The sequence below is a fragment of the Callorhinus ursinus genome, unplaced genomic scaffold (genome assembly GCF_003265705.2).
Source record: "Callorhinus ursinus isolate GAN/ISIS: 27379988/994484 unplaced genomic scaffold, GSC_fseal_2.0 scaffold4, whole genome shotgun sequence".
In the NCBI taxonomy this organism is placed as follows: domain Eukaryota; kingdom Metazoa; phylum Chordata; class Mammalia; order Carnivora; family Otariidae; genus Callorhinus; species Callorhinus ursinus.
This window is the reverse complement of record NW_027397066.1, coordinates 41,895,313-41,920,201: the sequence shown is the minus strand read 5'-3', so window position 1 is coordinate 41,920,201 and position 24,889 is coordinate 41,895,313. Positions and strand designations below refer to the sequence as shown.

Here is a 24,889-nt window from a genome sequence, read left to right as displayed (position 1 = left end):
ATGAATTAATATTTAAATTAGAAGTTATTTTATCAAAGAACAACTGGCAACCAGGCCTTTCAGACTTTTCAAAAGAATGTGAGCAGCCTCTAGTCAAAGTCAGAGAGTAAATAATGAACTACTCGTATTACCTACATTTGTTCTGAATATGTGGTTCCTGCTCATGAGTTTTGCACAACTGGAAAAAAGACGGAACTTTTGTCCCCTGGAGCCAGTAAGAACTGCCAGTGAAATAAGACCTGATAGATCAATGTGCTTTTTACAGATCAGCACAGCTAATACAGAGTCAAATCCCCATATAAACCAATTTTCTTAACATGGCACTGTAATAAATTTAATACAAAGGCTAAAGAATACATAAGTGTAAAAACCGTCTTAAGCTGAATTCTTAAAGTCCAGATGATTTTTATACAGGGCTCTAAATTTCATGCATTCATGATAAAGCATGACTTGGTAAACTATACAGCTTTTCAGCTTAGAATTTTGTCAGTGAATCTCATGCACAGCTCCATACTACAAATATTAGGGAATCTATTTTTATTTAATATTAGGGAATGTTGAGGCTACACTGCCCTTCCTACAACTCAAAATATCCCATGTGCATTTTTTTTAACACCACAGAATAGAATCAGCCACGAGAATAACTTCTAGATACCATAAAAGAAATGATGTTTGAGGCAAAGGACCTGGGTCATTCTGCTGACTCGGCAATCAGCCACAAGAACTCAAGAACTAAATTCTTATTTTGACCTTGTCATTGACCTCTGTATGACACTGTGTACATCATTAATGTCATCATTAACATCTTAGTCCTTAAAGATGTGCTTCTGGATAACAGGAGAGGAAGAAAAGGGGAGTATGTCAGAGGGGGAGACGAACCATGAGAGATGATGGACTCTGAAAAACAAACTGAGGGTTCTAGAGGGTAGGGGGGTGGGGGGATGGGTTAGCCTGGTGATGGGTATTGAGGAGGGCACGTTTTGCATGGTGCACTGGGTGTTATGAACAAACAATGAATCATGGAACACTGCATCAAAAACTAATGATGTAATATATGGTGATTAACATAACAATAAAAAAATTAAAAAAAAAAAAGATGTGCTTCTGGGAGCAGAAGGATGAATATGGAGCTACAGTCAAGAGGGAAAGTAGACCAAATTTCTGTTTCAAATCTTTTTCTACCCTGGTCAAATCCTAAGGTCCAATTCAACACTTTTCCTCAAAGCCTCCTTAATTTCCTTTTTCCTTGGCCAGACTCTGGTTGCTCTTTGCTCGCTAAAGTAGCTGCTGCCTCTCCAGCAGAAGATATTCTTGAATTCTTTTAAAAATGTGCCAGGAGCTATGCTAGGAGCTAGTGTTTCAATGATGAACAAATCTGTGCATCTCAGGTTTGCTTGTGCCAAGCTTGTTTTCTAGAAACTCTCCGCTTACAGTGTACCGTGTTAGCTTGTTCAGGAATTCTATTTCTGGAACCCCCAACTTTTTGCTCAGTGAGAGGTATTTTTCTCAGAATTTCTCTTGTTTACTGGAAGAGAGGGGTAGGGCAAGGACTTTGTTTCTGCACCTCGTTGTGTGGTATGCTGCCAGGTCAACAAATGACTGGTGACTTTGGTATTTTTCTAGCCTACCAACTGGTGATGGTTCTGATGCCTCCTGTGGTCTGTATTGTCATGTAGGATCTATGTGCCTTATGTGATCTCAAAGCTAGGCTGTACTGATATGAGATGTCCCTTAGTGAGGCCCTGGGAACCTCCTTGTCATCTTCTAATTAATTACTAATAATGAAGACCAACATCAGTGGAGCTCTTGGCTTCACAGAGCTAATCCCCTATGGATGTATGACGTGGCAAAACAGGAACCCCATCACTGAGGTCCTGGGTACAGCTGGTCCATCAGCGAAGAAACTACTCTATATTGGTTCTTCCAGGTCTGATTCTATACACACACACCCCGCTCAAATTTATTAGAGGGAGTCCAGAGTTCGTCATGCTTTTGAGATGATTTGAAAACATATGAAATATTAAAGAAAGTAGAAATATTTGACCGGGAAAGGAGAAGAGCTAAGAAAGAAGAGGGAGCCTTATCTTCAAGTAAGATCGTCCCACGGAAATTGATCTGGGGCCATCTGAGAGGATATGACTGGAGTCAATGGACAAGCAAGAAAATGGCAGATTTAGTTCAGCCCAAGGACAAACTTTCTAATTAGTGCTATCTAAGAATGGCCCACACTGCCCTGGGACACAGTGAGTTCACGGTCATTGGAGGCACTGAAGCATGAGCTGGGTGACAACATGGCAAAGATTTTGTGGGGGAACTGAAGCCTGGGTTACAGAGAGAATGTTGGCTTAGCTATCTGACATCTCTTCCATATATGTGACTATTTAATGATATGGAACCAGTGCCCCACAATTTCCCAGGGCATTGTGAACACAAAATAGATGAACTGACAAGGATCCTTGAGTAATTGGTGGAAGGGACGCTAAGATGGGGCAACCCCAGAGAGTATAGGAAAAAAAAAAAAAACCCATCCCTACTACCATACATTAAAAATCAAAGCTAGACTGTCTCCCTCTGGGATCCTGGGAAAAGAAATGAGTAGGGAACGCAGATGCAGGATGAATTATTTTTTAAGAAATGCTCATTAAAACCTTTGTTGGTGGAACACTAAGGAAAGACAAGCTTATGTTGTTATAAATGCAACTGTAGCTTTCACTTGTCTCTGTAACAAGAGTTCCCCAGTCAAGCATGGGTCGCCTGTGGACCCACACTGGTGTTATAAGGGTTGTGTGTTTATGGTCTCCCTGCTCTGAGCAATAGTCTGGATGCCTAGCAGCTTGGAATTTCCCTGTTTCAGGTTTTTAGAATGCTAAGAACTGTTTTATTTAAGCATATATATTTTTTAAGGCAGCAAATGCTGTAATGCCTGTGGTTGGAGTCAATCCTCCTTCACAGTGAATAGGTGAAGCCCTGGGCTAGGTGAGGAGGTCACACCTTGAACTACACGTGCACTATCAAGTCTCGGTCTGCCCTAGTTCTCACTGGCTGCCTTCGCCATTGCGTGGCCCCACACAGGGCAGAACGGTAGAAAGACGCCCTCTGCTCCGACGTACAGCTCTGCAAAATGCCTCTCCTGCTTTGTGTGGTGGCGTCTTTGATTGTCCATTTCTCTGCTCTGTGAAGTTTCTGATCTGTGTGGTATCCTGACATGATGAACACTTCTTATCGGCCACAGTGGCTTCTGTAGGGAAAAGAGCCATTCCCCGGGCTGAACATGAGCGTACAGGATGCTTGCCTTGCAAGACGTCAGCATAGAGCTTTCAGACTCCTCCTTCCAGTTACAAGAGATGGGATTTTATTATTTTTAAATGGGCTACACCTAAATGAGGCTGCCAGACTATGGTTCCCTTCTATGGCCTCTGCTTAGTCCCGTCATATAAATATTATTGGCAGTCTTGAGTCAAATCTCAAAAGAGCAGAGAAAAATAATCCTTAAACCATCACCCAAAAAGACAAGCCTTATCATGATAAATGCTACTCAGTTTTAACCCTTTGGTTTTCTCTGAATATTAGATTTTTCCTATTTCCTTGGCTAGAAGTAATGGGTTCCAGCCTAGAGAGTCTCGTGTGTGTAGCCCATATCTCTTTCATGGCACCTGTTCCTGACTGTCCCTGAAGTAGGACAAACGGAGGACAGGAGCCATGTCCCCAAGGCTCTTCGTGAAGTGACTGGCCCAGAGCAGGCACATGTCAGCCGTGGAGACAGAACAGCTACCAACAAGCTAAGGTCCCCAGGGGAGAACATGAGGGCCATTAGAAGTGCTTCCCTTTAACTGAAAGAAAGGAGAGAGGGGGTTTAACGCTCGGGCTCTTGGAAGAGGAAGGAGAAATAGGTACAACAGTTGGCCTTTGCAGCTTGTAACCACCGTGTCCAGAGTTTGCCTCGAAAATTGAGGCTGTTTAAAGGAGAAAGAAGAGAGGAAACTTCACCCGAAAAGGATTGTCCTCTAGCCTTGTCTGCTACTCAAGATAGCCACAATTGTGGCTTCCAAGAGATGCAAGAGAGATGCTATCCTACCCCTGTCTTGTAGCATGCTCTTCCTCTGAGTGTGGTATTGAAGCCAACGGATCTGCTGCACCCATCTTTCTGGCACATAGAATGTGGCTAAGCAATAACAAAGTTTGTCTCCCCTCACCTCCCCCTTCTCACACTTCACCTTCACACCCACAGAAAGAAAGACTTGCTGGTTCTAAGGGCTGTTTCTCAATGCTGGATCTGGCTGCTGCTAAGGGCTAGAGCCGGTACAAACACATTAGCCTATTTTCCACCTGAAAATAGGTGTTTTAGCAGCCTGGAAACCACCTGTTTCCACTTCAAACACTAGGAAAGAAAGTGAATCCGATAGAGTCTCCCTGAGAGCAGTTTGTAAGGTAGCTGGTTAAGAGCCACAGACCCAGCCTTGTAGAGAATTTATTTCCAAGTAAATTGATACCAGGGTTATTTATCGGAGCGTTGTTCCTGCCACCAGCTTACTACCAAAGTCGGCATTTGAAAATCTCTGAGAAATTTGTGTTTGAAATGTGAATTAAACGGCTCTCGCAGGCTGCTCCCTGGCATTTTGAATTTTACCTCGCAAGTTGATTTGATATAAGTCTCAGATTTTCCTCAATTCTTATGAGGTGCCTAGGTCACGTGATTGCTCCTGGGCCAAGTGAACGTGATACAACATGCAGGCCAAAGACAAACCCACTGCTGAGATCCTTCAAAACATTGGAGTTTCCCTGAAGATAAGGAGCAAATCTGGGCTCAGCAGTTGGAGTTTTGACTGGAGTATTTTCCACTTATCTCTTAGTCATTTTTGCTTCAGAAAGTTCCTAACGATAACCTCATTAGGCTAAGTGAGGCTTACGGTATAAAGAAGGAAACATTATTACAAAATACTCCTCTAAGAATTGAGTTTAGCTGGCTCATATTGTAGTTCTTCATGTCTGCCGGCTTCATTGTTTCCTGAGCTTGTTATTTTTGTTCTGATGCAAGCTCTATAGGTGATAGGAAACACCAAGGAATTCAAGATAGGCAAAGAACCGAGGGAAGGTATGTAAATGAGCATTGAGTAGACCAGCAAAAGGGATGACTGTGCTTTATGTGAAGGAACATGAGTGAAGGACTTGAACTTGCTTTTCGGGCCCTGTTCAGTAGGATTTTTGTAATTACAGAATTACAGAGACGAATCCACTTGACTGGCCCACCATATCCACCAATAGATATTCTTAATGCACTTTAGAGGTTGTTTTTAAAATTTCCTCTGATTTACAGCTACTCAGTTGATGATCCCTAAGTTTCAAGAGAGCTATGAGAAGAAATGTTTATTAACGTAAGGATGCAAAACCATGAAGGTTTGGGCTGGTTGGACAACCGTGGGGATCTGAATTCATTGATGGGGCTCTGATTGATTAAGGTTTTAAAAACAAGGTCGTCCTTCATGACCTGATTTTTCCATGGTCTGATAGCCATACCTGTAAAGGAAGAAAGGCAGGTGGGCCAATGTCCATCTCTGCTGTTGTGGTGAGTGGTCAGGGGATGGGGTGAAGAGAACCACCCCAGAAATTTACTCCTCTCTTTTCCACCTAGTCTTTCTTGGGGACCTTTCTAATCAACTCTGGGCCATCAGGGAGCTTTGTTAATGTACAGTTCACAGGGCTAAGGTCTCCTCTGTCTGCCTTGTGGATCTGGAGCCTCAGTAGTCAGCAGTTGTGGGAAAATGAGTAATGCTCTCAAACAGAAATGAAATTCATCTGTGGCGGAAAGCCAATTTGTAAGTTTATGGTGTGGAGTGGACCTCCCCAGTAAGCAATGTATTTGTTTGGAATGTTCTGGGCAAGCATCAGTGTGTATGGCAGAGAGGAAGACAAGTCAGAATTAGTGATAGTCCCATAAAAAATAAATGATCAAGGCAAAGGCCTTTAATCAGGCTGTCTTGGAACCTCTTAAGTCATCCCTGTATTGCTAAAGTGTTCATCCTTTCCCATGCCTATGTGTCTAGCACTGTAGATGCAGGATTTCTCTTCCTATGGTAGTAGAGTTGCTGCCACCAACTCTGTTCCTTTTTCTATACTGTTTACCTTAGGTCCAGGTTTTAGACTTTACACTGTATACTCTGTTCTATCTGAGAAGTCCTTCAGCTGTGGCTTGTGTGCAATGGAGCTGTCCTTTAAAAATAACAACGTTTGATGATGTCTTTACAAAAAACTATTGCATAAGTCAAACCTTCCCTAGTTTTTCCCTTGAAGCAGGTTGCATTCCCTGATTTAAAGATAAAGGAAATAATTCTCATGTTCTTGCCAAATTACAAAATGGGCACTGCCATGAGAAATACTAGATGCCATTTGTTTCCATTAGAGTAGAATAAAACTCGTATGTTGGTAAGCCCCTGGTGCCGGCCGTGTTGGATGGAAGCTCTGAGTGGCTAATGTCCGTGTCTTCTCCCCCAGGCCAGTGAAAGGCATGTTCACCTCGTCGTGTCCCGCCAGGTTCGGCTGCAGACTCCTGACATCTTTCAGGATGCTGGCTGGAACAGCAACAGCAGCCGGTCCCCAGGGCCAGGGGGCAGGAGCAGCACTCCCAAGGTGAGCCCCAGCTGGAGTATGTCCGCTCCTCCTGCAGGAAGCTATTTCTTGTGAAGGCTGCACACTTTAACCTTTCTAAGTGTAACCTCTGGACTTCATCACCTGAACACTGTTTGACTTGGCTTGTAAAACAAAAAGCCTGAGGTCCCATCCTCAGGACCTGGTGAGATAACAGATGTCTCCCATCCAAGCAAGAACGAAGAAGGTGCAAGAGAGTTTTGAAACTTTATCTTATAGACTTCACATGGGGACATAATTTCAAGTAAAAGCCAAATATATGTCATGTTTTTCCAATAGTCATTTTGCTTAAGGACCATTTTCATTCATTTTGAAATGAAATGGGATTTGCTTGGTTTTTGACTTTCGAAGTTCCCAGTCTGCCTGAAAATTATTTTATGAAAAATTAAATTATTATAATTATATATTATATTTAATATAAATTAAAATAATTCCTCTGTTAATTTTAGTAGGTTTGTTTTTGCAGAAGAGCCCAGGAAGATAATATAAACACTTGAAGTTCATGTAACATTATGGAGTAGTGGTGGGCGATGGGGCAAATCAGAAAGCAGATGCCCTATGTTACAGCATTTAAATTCAGAAATAATGTAAAGTAATGTGGATTAAGCAGAATGCATCTATAGGCTGAATGTATCCTTCAGGCCAGCAATTTGAGTCTCTCTTTCAATGAGGTGACTTAGCCCAATTTATACTTCTGTCTGTGTCTTCTATTAGAAGCAATGCCATGATCTCTCCATTGGATGGGTATCTAAAGCAACACAGACCTTGCTCAGTCCAAATTCAGAGTCCCATAGCCTTGGCTTGGCATCCTATTGTGATGGTAATGAGTTTCTAGCTGGTTCTCCTAAGATCTGATTTCATTAAGTCACTTGTAACTAAAGAAAAAAAAATCTATAGGTAGCCCATTCATCTTGCAAGAGATTAAGGAATGCCTATCATAGCAATCAGAACATATCAGGCTGTGTTTCAGTTTGGAATTACTCACAAGTTTGGGTTTTTGAGTAATGGATGCAGAAACAAGACTCAAAATTTTGATTTTGAAATGTGCCATTAATGATACAGCCTATGAGACCACACCCCCACCTCTTTCTGCAGCCAGCTAGCCAGCCGTGTCCCATAAATCCATAAATTCCAGGCTTATTTACAGTAAGCAATCTAGACAGACCAGGCAACTCTTGCTATTTTTTTGTGGATAAGGACTCCCTGGTGTCTTTTTTTAGTAAATACCATTAGTGTGTTTAAATTAAACTAATGGTATTTATTAATGGAAAACTAGTTTATTAGCTTAATCTAATTAATCTAATTAATTATAGCTGGATTAACTAGACCATATTGTATTTTAGCTCATTAAACCACTAAGCATGAGTCTTCCACCAGCACTGTGGGTCTATAATCCCTTCCACCTAACCACCACAAATCATGGAAACAGCTGGGATGAGCTGTTCAAATTTTTGCTGCAATCTATGTCATGTATCCAACTCCTGTAAAACATACAGAACAAACTGGCCCTAGTGGGACATTGTAATATTTTCATTTTAACTTATAGTTCTGTCTGTCTTCTGAGATGCCCCCCCACACACACACACGTACGTGGCCTATTTAAAATAAAACTAAGCCATATATGGCTCTTTGATGATTTAGGTTTTTATGATCCTACTAAGCTTTGTTTTATCTAGGAAACAAGATGGCTTTTTGAAAGTAGGAGCTTAAATGAGTCAGAGAAATACCAAAGGCGGCAAACCAAGACTTGTGAGACAGAAAAGTTTGTAGCCAACTGAAAAGTTAAAGACAAATAGGTGTCAAATGTAGGCATGTGGCTACCTCTGTGGGAGAGGAAAGTGACCAGAGAGAAATCACAGAGAGACTTCAACTGTAGTGGCACCCATATTTCTGACACTGGGTTGTAAGGTCCATGGGTAGGTCATTCTGTTCATCTTTATATATTTTTTTATAAATCTAAAATGTTTTATTTTAAAAATCCCAGTATTTTATAAAGTATGTATTTTTATAGCTAAGTGATAAGTAGACTAGTGCTCATGATGTTTTTGAATCAGCTTGAATTAGTTCATACTAAATTGTATTTTTGAACATTAGGGAACATCCTGAGGTCTCTAAAGTAGAGAAGGGGGGTTGGGAGAAAACCCAGATGGAAAAGAAGATCTCTGTCGTATTTAACTCTCTTTCTCCCCCAACCAGAGTCCAGCCACTCTGCATGGGAAAGGTTCATGGTGGTACTTGGGTTTTCCATTGCTAACATGGGTGTCTCTCTCTGGTGGGGAAGGCAGATGGCTGACAAAAACACAGGACAAAGGACACATTCCCATTTGTGGTAGCCCAGTCATTTGTGTGGAGCCCATAGATGCTTGAAACCTTCCCTTATTCAGCACAGCAAGGCTGTCGGGTAAGCACTGAGTAAGTGTGGAAGAAGACTCCGCTCTCCAGATTCGTTTTAATGTTGAGTCTCAGTTTTTCTGCCTGGACACATTTAAGTGTGAATAAATAGAAATAATATTTCTTTCCCTTTCCTCAAAGATACCTGGCCAATTTGTACATTATTCAAGGAATATTTATTCACAACAAAATAATTAGGGCCTCATTTATTTCTATTAACTGGTGTGGCTGGTGAGAAGCCATTTCTGGAATATTTCATAAGATATGTAATTTTGCCGCTTTCAGTGAATTTAGTGACACTTTTTTTTAATGAAGTATTCTCAGATCAAAGGTGTTTCTTCAGTCACAGGTGTGCCCTACATGGGCATTCTACCCCACTTCATAAATGAGGTTGGGAGAGCTTTGAGTGATGACGGTATTACAAGATCTCCAAAGATATTACTATGAGAAATCCAAATAACAATGAAATGTGTTTAAACTTACTACCTAGAAAGGCAATTAAATTATTGGAATCTTCTTTTCCTCTTGTAAATAGGGCAAATCTTGTAAATATTGATAAAACCCAGTATATGCAAAATTGTGGGAAATCGGCAAGTTCACAATGTATTGGTGAGAGTATAGGTGATCGAACCATTTCCTATGTATCAAAATGTAAAATGCCCAGTCTCTTTGATTCAGCAGTTGTACTTTTAGGACATTAGCCCAAGGAAATATTTATACAAGTGCACAAGATATGTGTCTAAGGATGTTCACAGTGACACTGTTTAATTTTGCAAGAAGCTTATAAACAACAAAAATGGTCCTCAGTCGGGGGATAGGACATATCCACATGATGAAGTACTAGGCGGCTGTTCAAGAATGCAATAGAGTGTGTGTGTGTGTGAGTGTGTGTACGTACACATACATTTTTTAATGTGAAAAGATGTCCTTGTTTTCCAGAGCATGCCATACTGTGTTTTTAGACATCACCTTGGGAGACTGATTCGCTACCCCTACAATATCCCTGGCTTCCGTGTGGAAATAATGGAGGAAAACACTTCTTTTTGAGGATCAGGAGTACATGCTTTATGAATATCCGCAGGAAAGAGCTGAAACAACAGAGCAGCCAGGAGGAGTCTCTAGGTTTAGAACTTTGCCCTGAGTTGTGGGCATTTCAGAACTGCCTGCATTTCCAAGCAGGGCTCTTCTGAGAGATGTTTGTGATTAAGGCAGAGACATGCAGCATCTAACTGCTTTGTGGGAGAGAAGGGTCAGGAACTGAGAATGGACCTGGAGAGCACCTCCAGAACTCCTCTGGAGCGCTAGGACCACTGCGTTCATACAGTTACTTATTTGTCTTATGTTGAACCTTTGCCCTGAAGAAGTTCCCATTTCAGTTTTATAACTCACTTCTGATAACCAGTCTCTTCAAGGTTCTGGGGTTTATAGAGACACACAACCCAGACCTTCCGAGTACTAATTGTAACATACACCTGGCCATAGTAGTTTGTAATTCCTGATTTAGTATTCTGTTACTACCAAAAACAATTTGTGGCAACTTGTAATTTAACCATCCATTTATTTGACAAACATAGTTACCATCTTTAATGTGCTAAATGCTATATTCAGTGCTAGGGATATAGTAACAGGCTACTACTGGATATAATAAGGCCACTAAAACAGGCATGGGTAATTTTATACCTTAGAAAATTGTGAGATATAAATGCACGAAAAACCTAGGCTTATCTTCATAATGAAGTGTTAAAAATGGACTCTTGTGCATGCAGGCAATAGTTCTATATGATGTTAACCATCAACTTTACAGAAATTTAATTATCATTCACTTGATTTGTTGAATAGATAATACATTCACAGGGTTCAAAAAATGGAAAGTATGCATGAAAGAGCCTCCCACCCATGCCTGATCTGTCCGGTTCCCACCTTCACACCCATAAAGCCACTTTCTTGTTTCCAGAGTGTCTTCATGAAATGCAAATATTAATACAATTTCTCCTCCCCCTTTTTAAACAGAAGGAATATACTTACACTTTCTTTTGTACCCTGATTTTTTTTTACCAGATACATTTTTAAATTTTCTTTCTTTAGATACAACTGTAAGCTGTGTTTTAAGCTATAGACTTCTCTGAGGTCTGATCGAATATTATAAATATTTATTTGCAGTGCACATTCTCATTTATACCCCTAGGTCATTGCACAAGCAGGGAGGAGAACACATTTTCAGAAAAATTATATGTTGATATGTACTCATTGATAAACATGCCCTTGACTGACTGTCTTATTGCTCCAAGATAACACTGCATGTAGCTTTGAACGTTTTTAGTCTAGAGTTGCTGAACTGAAATCACAGTTCTCTTAATTTGCTTTTCGAAAGTCGGTCCTCAGTGTATGCTATACAATGTGTACACTATATTTTTATGTAATTAAAGGGTAGAACGGCATATTACTTAGAAATGCTGAAGTAAGAGTAAAGATGCTAATTGGAGAGAACCCAGTCAGTAGGGAGTTTTTAGAGTGGAATATCTATGAAATCCATTATTTTTCCTTAAGGAGTTCTATAATTGAGTCCCTCCTTAAATTAAACTGAGACTATTTAATTAAAATACTGTTACTTTTTTTTAACTTAGAAAAAAAAATCCTGCTACTCATGAATGACAAGCTTTTTATGAGATACTACTATGAGGAATAAATGAGTCACTTGAGAAATTTTGGGTGCAGTTCACTTTGCATGCTTACTATTTCTCCAGTGGCCTCCAACCTGTTCCTCTTCCATTTCTTCCATTCCCGTTCGAAATGCAAACTTTCTCTGAATCAGCCTATAGAATTTGGAATAATACAACTGCTGAGGATGGGGGATAAAGCCAGGGTTCTCTCTGCATGTGTCTTTCTCTGTGAGACCAAAGACTACCGTCACAGATTTATCCAACTTGGGTAGTTTTTGTATGTAGGAAATGCAAACCCTCTTGTAAGCAGATGTGCTATGTTTGTTTTTCTGTCTGTGCCTTTAGCCCCTCCATTCTGTGGTCACTTGCCGTGAGAAGGTGGTAAGTGTCCAAAAAGACCCCAGTGAATCTCTCGGCATGACCGTTGCTGGCGGAGCATCACATAGGGAATGGGATTTGCCTATCTACGTCATCAGTGTTGAGCCCGGAGGAGTCATAAGCAGAGATGGAAGAATAAAAACAGGTAAAAAGACACTTAAGGTACTGGGGCAGTGGGGTGTTAAAATGAGTTAGCAGCTTGCTGGGTTGGGTCACTGCTTCCAGAAATAATGAGAGGATGAGACACTGAGCTGCCTAGGACCTCTGTTACCCATTGACCATGACTGGTTTTGGTATACCTGCTGGACTGGGTTTCACCCCTCTTAGTTTGTGTGTGTGGATGTGGGCCACTTGGCTTGCTAATAAAGTGAGTACCTGCAAAATATGCCAAGAAGTAATGGGGAACTTCTACAGTTATGAGCAAGTGGCCTCAACTGAATAGCATAATTTGGTTCCATTCTTTCTAAGTGATTCTTTGCTGGATTGATCCTGTGATGAACCTATTCATGAATTGTTCCATTTTATGGGTTGGATGGGAGAAATACTTTCATAGATTTTGAGTCAATGAATATTAAGTGAAAGTACCATGCTAGGTTCTTTCCCACTGTTAAAAAAAAAATGTTTCATTATTTTAATCTTATGCGTGCTGGGCTACTTTGAATGAAGGAAAGGGATGTCACATATGTATCCTTAATAATAAATTTCCATGAGTGGGTAGCTCAGATGGTTGAGCAACTATGTCATTTAAGGGCTTAGATTCAAGAGTTCAATGTGAAGTTTCTGAAGTACAGTTGCTTGGCCTGAGGAGCCACAGGGGGGTAGCATGGTAAGGGATTTCTTTGGCCAACCTAACAGTGCATCTTTTGGGGTTAGGCAAGACTCCAACCCTTTCCCATATGTCTCTTCCTATCTTTTTACTCTTGCTATGGCTATTCTGTGTGAAAAAGATGATATTCAATGGAGGCAGAAGATCAGGAGAGAGATAAAAGACTAGAAATTGGAGGTAGGAGAGGTATGTGTTTTGGTTTGTCTTGCTCTTCCTTTTCACCCAAGCACCTGGGTGGAGAATGATGAGGTTCACCAAGAAGTGACTTGTTAGCAAGAGAACGTGAGCAGAGGATTGTGTAGTATGGTGTGTGGAAATGGCCTTGTACATAGTAGGTGCTTACCCAACAGTAGGAGTATTACCTTTGCAGTGAACCACAATGTTAACTCCCTTTTCCCTCTTCAAGAGCGTAGTTCCAGTTCATTTTTCTTAACTGCTATAGACTCCTCTGCCAGACCCTTTCAGGGGTAGTCTCTTATTCACTCATGCAATCCATATTTATTGGGTGCCTACCACATGCCAGGCTCTATGCAGGCACTCGGAGCTTTTGCTAAACGCTCTCCCTTTGTGCTAAAAACGAGAAACAAGACATGAAGAAGTAGGTTTTCTTGGATTAAATAGTAAACAAGGCTAATTTATCTTCCTTCTTTCCTTTTTTAAATTTTTTAATTTTTTTTAAAGATTTTATTTACTTGACAGAGAGAGACAGTGAGAGAGGGAACACAAGCAGGGGGAGCGGAAGAAGGAGAAGCAGTCTCCCGGCTGAGCAGGGAGCCCGATATGGGGCTCGATCCCAGGACTCTGGGATCATGACCTGAGCCAGAGGCAGACACTTAACGATTGAGCCACCCAGGTGCCCCTCTTTCCTTTTTTTTTTTTTTTTAAAGGCAAGAGCCAAACACTAATGGGTATGCTTTAGAAACCTCCAAACATAACTTACCAATGCCTTGAAACATGCACACGCTAACCGTTTGCTATTCGAGAACTCAGCCTTATGCCAATGCAGGAGGCTAATGACAAGCCCCCTTCACCTCACTCACTCCCCCGCATCCTGCTCAGTCCTTTCTCCTTGGCACTTTTACAAAGTTCTTGTTTGCACTCTTACTAAGGACGGCTTCTGCTTCTCTGGCCATTAGGTGACATCTTATTAAATGTGAATGGGATTGAACTAACAGAAGTCAGCCGGAGTGAGGCAGTTGCATTATTGAAAAGTACATCCTCCTTGGTGGTTCTTAAAGCTTTGGAAGTCAAAGAACGTGAGCCCCAGGAAGCTCCAGGCAGCGCAGCAGCCCTGGACTCCAACCACAACATGGCCCCAGCCGGAGACTGGTCCCCCTCCTGGACCATGTGGCTGGAATTACCACGGTGAGTCCCAACATGACCTGCTTGGAGAGGTGTGGAAGGAAACAATTACATTTCTTAGAGCACTCTTTTATTCTTTTGGGCTGATTCATGGCACTAGCATCTTCATGAGTCCCAGGTTTGACTGTAAGACTATTTGAAATAATTCTGTCTTCTCTTCTGTTACTGAAACTGCATGCACAAAGCCCAGGGCAGGGTGAAAGACTGGACATGGAAACATTGCTATCCACTCATGTTGAGGACCTTGGAGCTCGCCTGTATGGTTGTATCAGTTGCTCATGCAGCAGAGAGCTCAGCTGACAAGGACAGAAGGCTAAAATCCAGCCTTCTGGAACCCACCATGGAGCCAGGGGAAGGATTACGTTTCCCTAATTTGCTAGTGGCAATCCTCAGAACTTGCCATGGAGGGTAAACCCTTCATTGGTTTTACCTCCTTAGCATTGGTGGGGCCCTAGCTGAACATAATGCAGAAGAACATTTTGCCTGTACCCAGATGTTTGAGCATGTGCTGATTGAGGGTATGTCTCAGTCTCTTTCTCCCTAGTTCCTACTCTTGTAAAGTTCTTTTATGAAACTTCAGGAAGCAGCTGGGTTGTCATTTTAGTGAGATGTAACTAGAGCTTTACAGTGAAGCCATTAAATTGTCTCAGACACTCCAGGCAAATTTTTAAGGGAAGCTTTACTAAATGACTAAATGCAGAAATTAAATATTCAAAGGACAGATAAATTGGGGTTTGCACACCTGCATCAGAGCATGAATCCTTGGCCTTCAAAGGATTGCCTTACAAATTCCAAATGCATGATTTAAATGTTAAGTATTAGTCACTGAAGATGAAGTGCCATAGGATTAAATGAATGAAAGTAGGATGTTTGGTTTTAGTGCATTTTTCTTGAGGGTGGAGATAGGATGGTTTCTCTGTTTTTCTTTTCTTTTTCAAATTTTAAATGAGGTTTTAAAAAACCTCCCTGTCTCAAATACACTGACCTAGATTCCTTTTTGAGCCTTTCTTAGTTGATAAATTATTTTTAAAATAAGTATATTTTTAAACAGTTAAAAAACTGAGCATTGAGGCTGTTTGAAAAGCTTCAAGCATTTTAGAACTGAATGTGAATGGAAGAAGAGAGTGTTATTTCAACATTTTTTAAAAAATCTTTCTGAAACCGGAATCTATGAAAGTAGGTCATTTTTTTTTTTTTGTTGGTTGAAAGCTATTCATCATGTATTCACACTTCCTCACTGTGCATTCATGTAAGACAGGACAAATATGAGATGCTTTTTGCTCCAATTACAACCACGTGGATGGCTTCCTCTCCCTCCACTTTTTGTCACTTGGCCTTAGGCAGCAATTCTCTGCTCTTGCCAGAAGGATCGTCTGGATGGGGTTCATTTCTTTTGAAAGTAGACAGGAAGTGTGAAATGATGCCAACACAGACAACCCTGGCAGCCCCCCATCTCCTCGCAGTGATATGATCACAGTAGAATCCCAAGGCACCAAAGGGGAGAGTGTGCCCTCAGATCTATCCTCCCAGACCCACTCAACAGAGGTAGTCACTGTTACCAATTCCTGTGCGTGTTTGCAGGGAAAGTCTATGTCAGGGGTTGGCAGACTTCTTCTGTAAAGGGCCGGATTTGAGGCTTTGAGGGTCACACTCTGTGTTGCGGATACTCAGTGTTGCTGCTGTAGCGTGGAAGTAGCCATAGACAGTATGCATATGAATAAGGGTGGCTGTTGGGTCACAAAGACAGGCGGTGGACTGGGCCGTAGTTTGCTGGCCCCTGGTCTGGGCATCTATGTACACAAGCACACACAGTGGTAGCATACCCGCTATTGTGTACCATGATTTTTTTTTTTTTTAAATCTTAAGAATATCCTTGGGTGTCATTTCACATGAGTACATATCCAGCTGTGTTGTTCTCTTCTATGGCTGATAGCATTCTGTTGTACAGATCAGCCGTAATTACTGAACGAGTTCCTATGAGCAGCGAACACTTGGGCTGTTTTCCACCTCTGCTTTCACAAACAATGCTGCAGTAAGAATTCGTGAGGGACGTACAGGGGTAGCCATTGTACTAGTGTGGTGTCCACTCACCACAGAGCTGGTTACAGAAACCACAGAGCGTCTGCCCAGCCATGGGGCAGGCTGCTTGGATAGAAAAGTACTGGATCACACTCCTTTGGACTAGGCTGTCTCAGTCATCGCATCACTGTTAGCGAGCAGTGAGCGGCGGTGTGGACAAGTGGGAGGCCCTTCTCCTCTCTTCCTCTGTATGCATGGCTTATCCTTTTCACCTGATTTTCAAAATAACAGATATTTTGGGTTCTTCTAGGGAGTCCAGATATGTATGTATCTTTTATGTTTCACGTCTTGCGTTTTCTGTTGAATCACTCTTTGCTTATTGTGATCTGCCCTTCGTATTACTTTAGCTTATCCTTTCCAGCTTCTACTTCCATTTTGGTAGTGGTTTTTTTTTTTTTTTTTTTTAAATTTTTTTTTTTTTTTTTTGGGGGGGGAATGAGATAGAGAGAGAGAGCATGAGATGGGGGAGGGTCCAAGGGAGAAGCAGACACCCTGCTGAGCAGGGAGCCCGATGCGGGACTCGATCCCGGGACTCCAGGATCATGACCTGAGCCGAAGGCAGTCGCTTAACCAACTGAGCCACCCAGGCGCCCTTGGTAGTGGTTTTATTCCTCCCTTCCGTGTCTTTCCTCTGTCAGCTCATTTCTTCTCTCGTCTCATGTCTTCCTGGAAATCTTACATCTCTGCGTGGATCTCTTGTTTATAGAGGAATTGTTTCGGGATTATTTTAAATTCAAAGTGATGTGGTTGGTTATACATTTCATTTTCTATGGTAGCATTTTGTTTCTGTGGCAGCATTTTTCTGGTGAGTGGTTTTTGTGTTACTGTTTTTACTGTTACTTTCCCTCTTTTCTGTTGTCTTGTGTGTCTGCCTGCTAGGTCTTTTGTAATCTTTGAGTTAGGTGAATTTTTCCTGGAGCAGCTATTGGCTGGAGGTTCATCAGGGGAAGGAACCGGGGCCACCTTCCAAGTGGTAGAAGCGTCTCTTTATGACACGGGGTTGTGTTGCTTCACTTCTCTCGACCCAGATCAGCAGTCCGCGTCTCTCCCGTCCACCCAGGCTACTAGCTGGACGTACATTCGGGTTATCTGTTTGTTTTCTCGTAGCCTCGCGCGTGCCCGTCTTCTCTGTCAGATTGGGCCCGGGGAAGCTCTGCCCACGGCCAGCCTGCCTGTTTCTGGGGTTCCACTGTGGAGTGGGTGTTTTGCCCGTCGGAGTAGGCCACTCCCTGCGGACCCCAGCTGTGGGCATCCTCACTTCCGGCTTCCCCCTTTCACTGCCTTCAGAAGTCGGTTCTCCCCCCTCGTCTGCAGTGACCCAGTTTTGTCTCAGCTGGAGTTTGCATTTCTGTTTCCAAGTCTCCTAGTTGCCCTTATTGTAATGTTTAAAAGCATAAGGGGAAACATAATCTTCACTCTGACATTTTTAAACTAGAAGTCTGTCCATCCTGGCATTTTTCAGACGTCCTTAATACTGTTACGTTCCTTTACCAGGCTCTCAGCTAGTTTCAGGATGCAAGCCCCCAAGTCATCACACTGCTACAATTTTTATGGATGGGTATGTCTCCTCACATCTCTACTCTTGACTGCAGAGAGCTTCAAAGACCCCAGTTTCTCCCCGATTGATGCAATACCATTGGCTTAAATGTCTCAAGTCATTTGGCATGACTGATGTCCTAAGAATTTCAGGCCATTTGTCATACCTCAGCAAGTTGTTTGAACTGCTATAGACTGAGGCTGAAAATAGATGTACATATTTTTTTAATTCACAAGGGCATTTCCCTCCAAGTTATACATTTTCTCCAAAACATTTTCCCCTTACAACAGATTTTGAGGAAACCTATTTGCCCTGAAGTATGATCCAGTCAGTTACCTAAGATTCTCCACTAGTGAAGAAAAATGATGTGTCAGCAGGTCTAGAAACAGGACACCCTTTCCTAGGCCGTCATAACCACGCCCTCAGGTACAGCCCAACACAGTGAGTAATCACGAAGATGGTGTTCGTATACTGAGCGAGCCCTGGCCTGTTCTGAACCAGTGGGTGTCAGGTAGAAGCAGTAGCAGAGAGAGTAAAAGTGGGTTATACAGGACAGTGCAAGCATACCTCACCCTTCTCAGTGGTTCCTCCTGTAGCCAGGAGTAACCCCTGGGCAGCAGCTCCCGATGCGGTCTCTAAACTAGCCCAATGAGCAGACACCATTCGGCTGAGGGGGGATGCAGAAATCACGGAAGACCTTCTGCTGTATTTCCTGTTGGCTTTCAGGCCCAGAATCCACATCTGGAAGTCTTTCAAAACATGCTCTCGTCTGGACTAGTACGACAGAGGAGGGATGAATTAATATGTATTATTATTATGCAGGCAGAGGGTGCTTCGGGAACCCAGAAAAGATTTTGGAGTGAATTGATGAGAAGAGTGGCAACATTTTTTTACAAACCTCTTTGGCTTGAACAAAAGATAACTGGACTCTCATACCTACTTCTGCCTTTGGTCTGTTGCCAGATCACCTATCATGTGTCTTCTGAGCTTAAATGCTTATTAGAAAATGAGATTTTTTTTCAAAGGCAAATATTATCTCACTCTTCTGATAAAAGTATTTTTTGACCTCTAGACTCCCTGAAAGGCACACACTTTGAGAACCACATTTTAGTAGTAGAGAGGCTCAGTGAAATTTTGAGGTCCTCTGAGAAAAGAGGAACCCTTAAAGGAGACGGAGAAGGAACAGCCAGTGAAACAGAAAAATATACAGCTTCTTGAGCAACCCAAGACTTCACTGTAGTCCCTAACGTGGAGTTGATTTGTGAAGTAACCATAATTTCCTCATTGGGAGAAAATTACTAAACTCCTTGCTATTCTTTAAACTATGCCAACTCTTCTTCAATGAGGCCTAAATTTAGAGAATGAGTTCAGAATAGGAAAAAAGCTCACATTTAGAATTTAAAGTCACTTAATATTTCAACGGTAAATCCTGAACATCATCGATCAAAGCCAGGTTCCACATTTCCCAATGGGGAGTGGAGTAATTCAACTTGAGTAACGAATGCCCAGTACTAATCCATTTCCAACTAACCAAGGTCTGACTTTGAAAGGGTTTAACATACTGCATTCTTGCTGCTGCAATGAAGTTGAAATACTTCACACAAAGGAAGGAAAGTACTGAGTGAAAAAAAAAATACTAGTAACACTGCCAGCCACTTGAATGCATGGCACGGAGGGCAGGATTTTTGTCTGTTCTGAGTAGGGTGCACTCAATAAACGTCTGCTGAAAGATGATCCAAGCAGATAGATACTTTCTCTCCAATATCAAAACAAGAGTCGAGGAAAATAGACACAATTCGTGACTTAATGTTAGGTTGAAAATTTTATACTAGAACATAAATTTTAGATGCTGAGGTTTATAGCTTGTCCACATGAAATAAAATACTAAGACTCAGTATAAGGTCCAAGGTGATACTTAACCCTTATCGAGTAGAAGCAATCCAATGTCAGACCTGTTCAAAGTCTCGTTGTTCCTGTCCTCAGAAGAAAAGACACATTGATCCAGTGGTCCAAGGAGTAAGAAGTACTTGTTTCAAATATTGTTCTATATACCAGTTTATATGTTTTAGGGAATCATGGCTGGGAAGTGTTAAGGTAGCTATTTGCTCATGATCTCGCGTAAGAATCACCCAATTCTTCATGTGCTTTCCCTCAAGTATTGGGCACAGGAAGGAATGTAATGCTCTGGTATTTGGAGAACTGCCAATTACCTGCATTGTATACGAGCAGTGGGTGAGCCATTATGTAAATGTGCTGACATACCACAGCTCCTTCAGGAGGAACTTACTATTGACATGAAGTCTGTGAAATACAGCTGATGAATATTTTAGTCAAAATATAGTTGTTTTATTTAATGAAAATCATTCTTCAGCTATCAGTGAAATTGATTATTGTAAATTATGTGTGACAACAGATATAAAACAAAGCTGAACTGAATTTTATCCCTACATTCTAAAGTTATCCCCCAAACAAAGCCAAAGCTTATTTCAAGTTGGAATCAGCAACCCTATGAAACATTACACTGATTAGCAAGTTTGGTAACAAATGTTAATGACCAACTTCATCACTTAATAAAACCTTTTACAAGAGACATTTTATTGGTTTCTCAAAAAGCACTTAATATTTTCAGGTACAGCTTATAAACAAAACAATTATATTTTGATTTTTACCGATATGAAAATGCTAATTTTCTTTCAAACCAGTTCAACCGGGGGATTTTAGTCAAATCCAGTTCCTGACACTACCTGTCACAACTCTTAACACAGTTTACACTTGGCCTGCACCTATGTTAACTGATCCAGCTGCCACTGAATATTGAGAGTTTCTTCCATCTTATCTATTTTAGGTGAGGATTCTACTCACAGAAGACATGTGACCTCTCCTTCTCCCATTCTATAACTTCCTATTCAGTTTACTGTTTTCGATTATGAATCATTCTTACAACCTTTAAATGTACCTCAATTTCCATTCACTTTATGCCTGCATGCTTCTCTATAACCTACCGAACATGTAGAACTACATTTAAAACGGTATTTTTCAAAAGTCAAAACTTTGGCAACTGCATTCATTATTAGGGTTAGGTTTTTTAAGTTTTTTTTTCACAGAGAATCATTTAAAGGGTTTTTGCCTTCATTAAAATTATATTCACAACCAAATAAAAATGATATTGCTTGCATTTGGTTCTTCATCAGTAAGGATTTAGGTCTATCCAATTTGTTTAATATAAACACAACATAATAGTATTTTTTAAAGGGTGTATAGCAATGGAAAACAATTCAGCTAGAAAAAGCCCACTAACAGCACGAATGTCACTGGGCTTTGACAATTCTGAGTGAAACCCATCCAATGCTATTTAGCCTGAAAAAAACGTCAATAAAGGGAATGGGAGATGAATCATAATAATTATTCACTAAGAGTTGAACCTAACTGTGCAGATATACTGCTTACACATTCTATTTCAGATACCTGTATAACTGTAAAGATGTTATATTACGAAGAAACACAGCCGGAAGTCTGGGCTTCTGCATTGTAGGAGGTTACGAAGAATATAATGGGAACAAACCTTTTTTTATTAAGTCCATTGTTGAAGGAACACCAGCGTACAATGATGGAAGAATTAGGTAATAATGACTACTTATTACCAATATTTTGTTTTCTAAATGCAAAAGATTGGCCCCATTAGAAATAACGCATGTACTATATACCTTGTTTTATTGTAAGAAAAACATCTACATAGCATTGAATTTCTAAGAATTCCTTGGTCCCTTACAGCAACTTCCTATGCTTTTAGCGTCCCTTCTAACAGAAGCTGACTGGAGAGTTTGCAGAATTTAAGCGAGGTGCGGGGGGGGGGAGCCTTAATTAGGTATTCTTAATTAGAATTTTATGTAACTAAAATTGACAGATGGAGCAAAAACTAGGACCACCAAATACACTTGCATTGACTCCAGCTCTGGATCAAAATGCTAATCATGTGTTGTTTTATGTTTTTTAGATGTGGTGATATTCTTCTGGCTGTCAATGGTAGAAGTACAGCAGGAATGATACATGCTTGCTTGGCAAGGATGCTGAAAGAACTTAAAGGAAAGATTACTCTCACTATTGTTTCTTGGCCTGGCACTTTTTTATAGAATCAATGATGGGTCATAGGAAAACAGAAAACTACAGATAAGCTATGTTGAAACAATGTATTTATCTTGTCAATTTTATTTTATTTAAAGGATACACTGTAAAAATGTAAACTGTCAGGAAAAGTATGATCTAATGAAAGCCAGTTATGCCTCAGAAAATGTAATTCTCGAAACATAAATCCTATTAGTTTTTATTCAGGGCGGAGGATTTCTCATTACAACTTTAAGTTTATATTTTTCTATTCACTAAAAAGCTCTTAAACGGCTGAGATCATTTGTATACCCCCACTGACTTCAAATCCTACAATTAAAAATTTGGTATATGCTGAGGTCTGTAAAGGGTATATTATGGGCATTTAAAAAAAAACAATTTACAGCCAGAGGATCTTAAAAGTGCCCTGCTGGAAAATGTTCATCAAATGAGAAATATTTTTCAAATTATAGTTGTCTTTTAGTATGTGACATTAAATTCATTTCTATTACCACTATTTAAAGGATCCTAGTAATTCTTTCAAAACCACGTTGTTACCATCACCAACAAATATATCCTAAGGCTTATCCCTAAAAATGCTCACAGAATTATAAACTTGTATTCACAGATTTAGTAGGAAATGACTAAAGCTCTTGTCTTTTCAGTCACAATTAGCTAGTAACTGTATCAAAACACATGCTGCTCAACCAATGAGCTTTGGAAAAAGCATCAAGGAAGGCCAAACCAGCTTGACCCCGGCTCATAGAAAGCCATGAAGCAATTCAAATCTGTGTCAGAGTGACAAGGGTTTGTCCGTGTGCCTGCCATAGAAACTACCCTCAGGGCAAGTTATTTCACAGACTCCAGCCAAACGCCTTCACTAATTTTTAGGATACAAAAGTTGCCTATTTAGTTATACCATGAATCCAAATTGAGAATGCTGAAAACCTATCAAAAAGTTGTGGTATCAAAACTACATACGAGTTCTTTAATATGCTAAGCAAGAGTGCCACAGCAGCATTGACAAGACTACTTTTAATGTCAAGACTCAGAGATGCCTTTTGCAGTGCAACCTCTTGAGAGTGGTATTTGATTAACTCAAGAAAACTATGGCCAAGCTGGAACCTTGACCTTTATGAGACACTGTGTATGTACATAGCTCTTTAAAATTCCCTGCTGAGCGACTCATTCACATTACTTGGATATAAAGTCACTGCTGTCTTTATTTTTTTAAATATTACAAGACAAAGATTTTTAACTTAACATGAAAAATTCACTCTTTTATTTTGAGAAAAAAGTTAACTTTTCATACTAACAGAACAAGATTAAAGGTAAATTTCTTAAACATTATCCAGAAAAATAACAAGATTTATGGTACACTTCTGGCCCTAATATACACAAAGGCCACAGCCACGCCTACTCCGCAGGTGCAGCTTCGGTGCTCTCCTGTTCAGGGGCAGGCTCATTGCCAGCTTCTTTTCCTTCTTTGCTTCTCTTAGATTTTTTGTGCTTGTGTCTCCTGTGACTGTCTCCTTCTTCACTTTCATGGCGACGTCTACTATTACTGAAGAAAAGAAAGGTTTATTCTTAATGTTTAAGTATATACATAGTGACAAATCAACCCACTGTGTCTAGGTGAATTGTCAAGATAACATTGGGTTTGAAGTAATCCATTCTTTTTCTCAAACACACTTGGAGGAGTAACCAGTTTTTTATGTGACTTTCATTAAGGAGGTGATATTTATATTACAGGCTCACCTTCACTGATATTATCCTAAGCTTCTCAGAGCCCACAGACGTTATTCTGAAAAACTACTATAAATTAGAAACTGAAGCACTAAATCAGAACAGAAAGTACTTTCTAGGGTTGATTTTAGGCAAACAACACGCATACAATTTATCTGACTATGCGGCCCTGCATTTTCTTTTGATTAAATATTACTGGTTCATATGCTAAATAAACCCCTCCCAACAAGATAATGTAGTAAGTCTGAGTACTAAATGCAGTCTTTTTAGATTTAAAAAATCTTTGTTGAGCCTATAAGGAACGTTTGAACTGTTTCAACACATTATTCTTAATCTTCCAATTAGGAACACAGATCTACACTAATTATTTGGAAATGTGTTTCTCTCTGCTTTAAAGGGATTCCCTGTAAAAGCACAAACCTTCGAGATGACTTGTGTCTGGTTTCCTCTTTCTCTCTGTGGCGTCGTTCTCTGTGTCGTTCTTCTTTCTCCCGACTCGCTCTGTGGCGCTCGTAGCCCCTTTCTGCATACTCCCTGTATCTGTATCGTTCTTCGTCACTGAAATCAGAATAAAACCTTCTCATGACAACTGGACTGTTAATTCTAATGACTTCAAACTACAAGAGATGCGATCTGAGTCCAAACCAGAAGCCCCCATTTGTTGTTAGCATCTTAAACAGAATAGGTGCAAAAACAATGGCATTCCCAAATTAGTACTGCATCTAATATAAAACATAATGATTACACGTTAAACGTCCAATTTTGTTTTGTGCTTTCACAGTTGTTACTGAGTAGAAATTTTATATAACAATTTTTCCTTTAAGAATTGGGAGCTGTAACAGATTTAAATTTTTAACTAGCTTCATTTTCTTTTGTTCCTTTTAAAATTAAAAGCATGTTTGTATATCTCAGCTTTCCAACCAAAATTCTTTTAGAATCTTTGTGTGCCCAAGATTTTATAAATAAAAATATTTAGTTCACAATGGCTATATAGTGGAAAGTAGATGAAGGTGCTTAAGTTTTGCAATCACATAAAGAGTACATTGCACATTCAAGGAAGAGGTATAAACATGAAGAGACGGATATCAAAGCAACTTCTACACTATCCACACAAAACGCAGGCAGAACACTACCTGTGGACATACATACAGTCTGACATCCCAACTA

The 24,889-nt window shown here is 40.5% G+C and overlaps 2 protein-coding genes across 33 annotated transcripts in view; one reads left to right on the top strand and one right to left on the bottom strand.

The window, feature by feature from the left end:
* Window positions 1-22,005, top strand: part of LNX1 (ligand of numb-protein X 1) — a 204,718-nt gene extending 182,713 nt beyond the window's left edge. For all 8 annotated transcript variants that reach the window (XM_073891663.1, XM_073891666.1, XM_025887334.2 and 5 more), the window contains 5 exons: window positions 6,490-6,624; window positions 12,039-12,216; window positions 14,034-14,262; window positions 21,337-21,495; window positions 21,870-22,005. In XM_073891663.1, coding sequence (XP_073747764.1) covers window positions 6,490-6,624; window positions 12,039-12,216; window positions 14,034-14,262; window positions 21,337-21,495; window positions 21,870-22,005 — 837 coding nt within the window. The remainder of the gene's footprint in view (window positions 1-6,489; window positions 6,625-12,038; window positions 12,217-14,033; window positions 14,263-21,336; window positions 21,496-21,869) is intronic.
* Window positions 20,451-24,889, bottom strand: part of FIP1L1 (factor interacting with PAPOLA and CPSF1) — a 78,888-nt gene continuing 74,449 nt past the window's right edge. For all 25 annotated transcript variants that reach the window (XM_025887336.2, XM_025887337.2, XM_073891672.1 and 22 more), the window contains 2 exons: window positions 24,143-24,280; window positions 20,451-23,540 (listed from right to left, as the gene is read on the bottom strand). In XM_025887336.2, coding sequence (XP_025743121.1) covers window positions 23,393-23,540; window positions 24,143-24,280 — 286 coding nt within the window. In that variant the 3' untranslated portion in view covers window positions 20,451-23,392. The remainder of the gene's footprint in view (window positions 23,541-24,142; window positions 24,281-24,889) is intronic.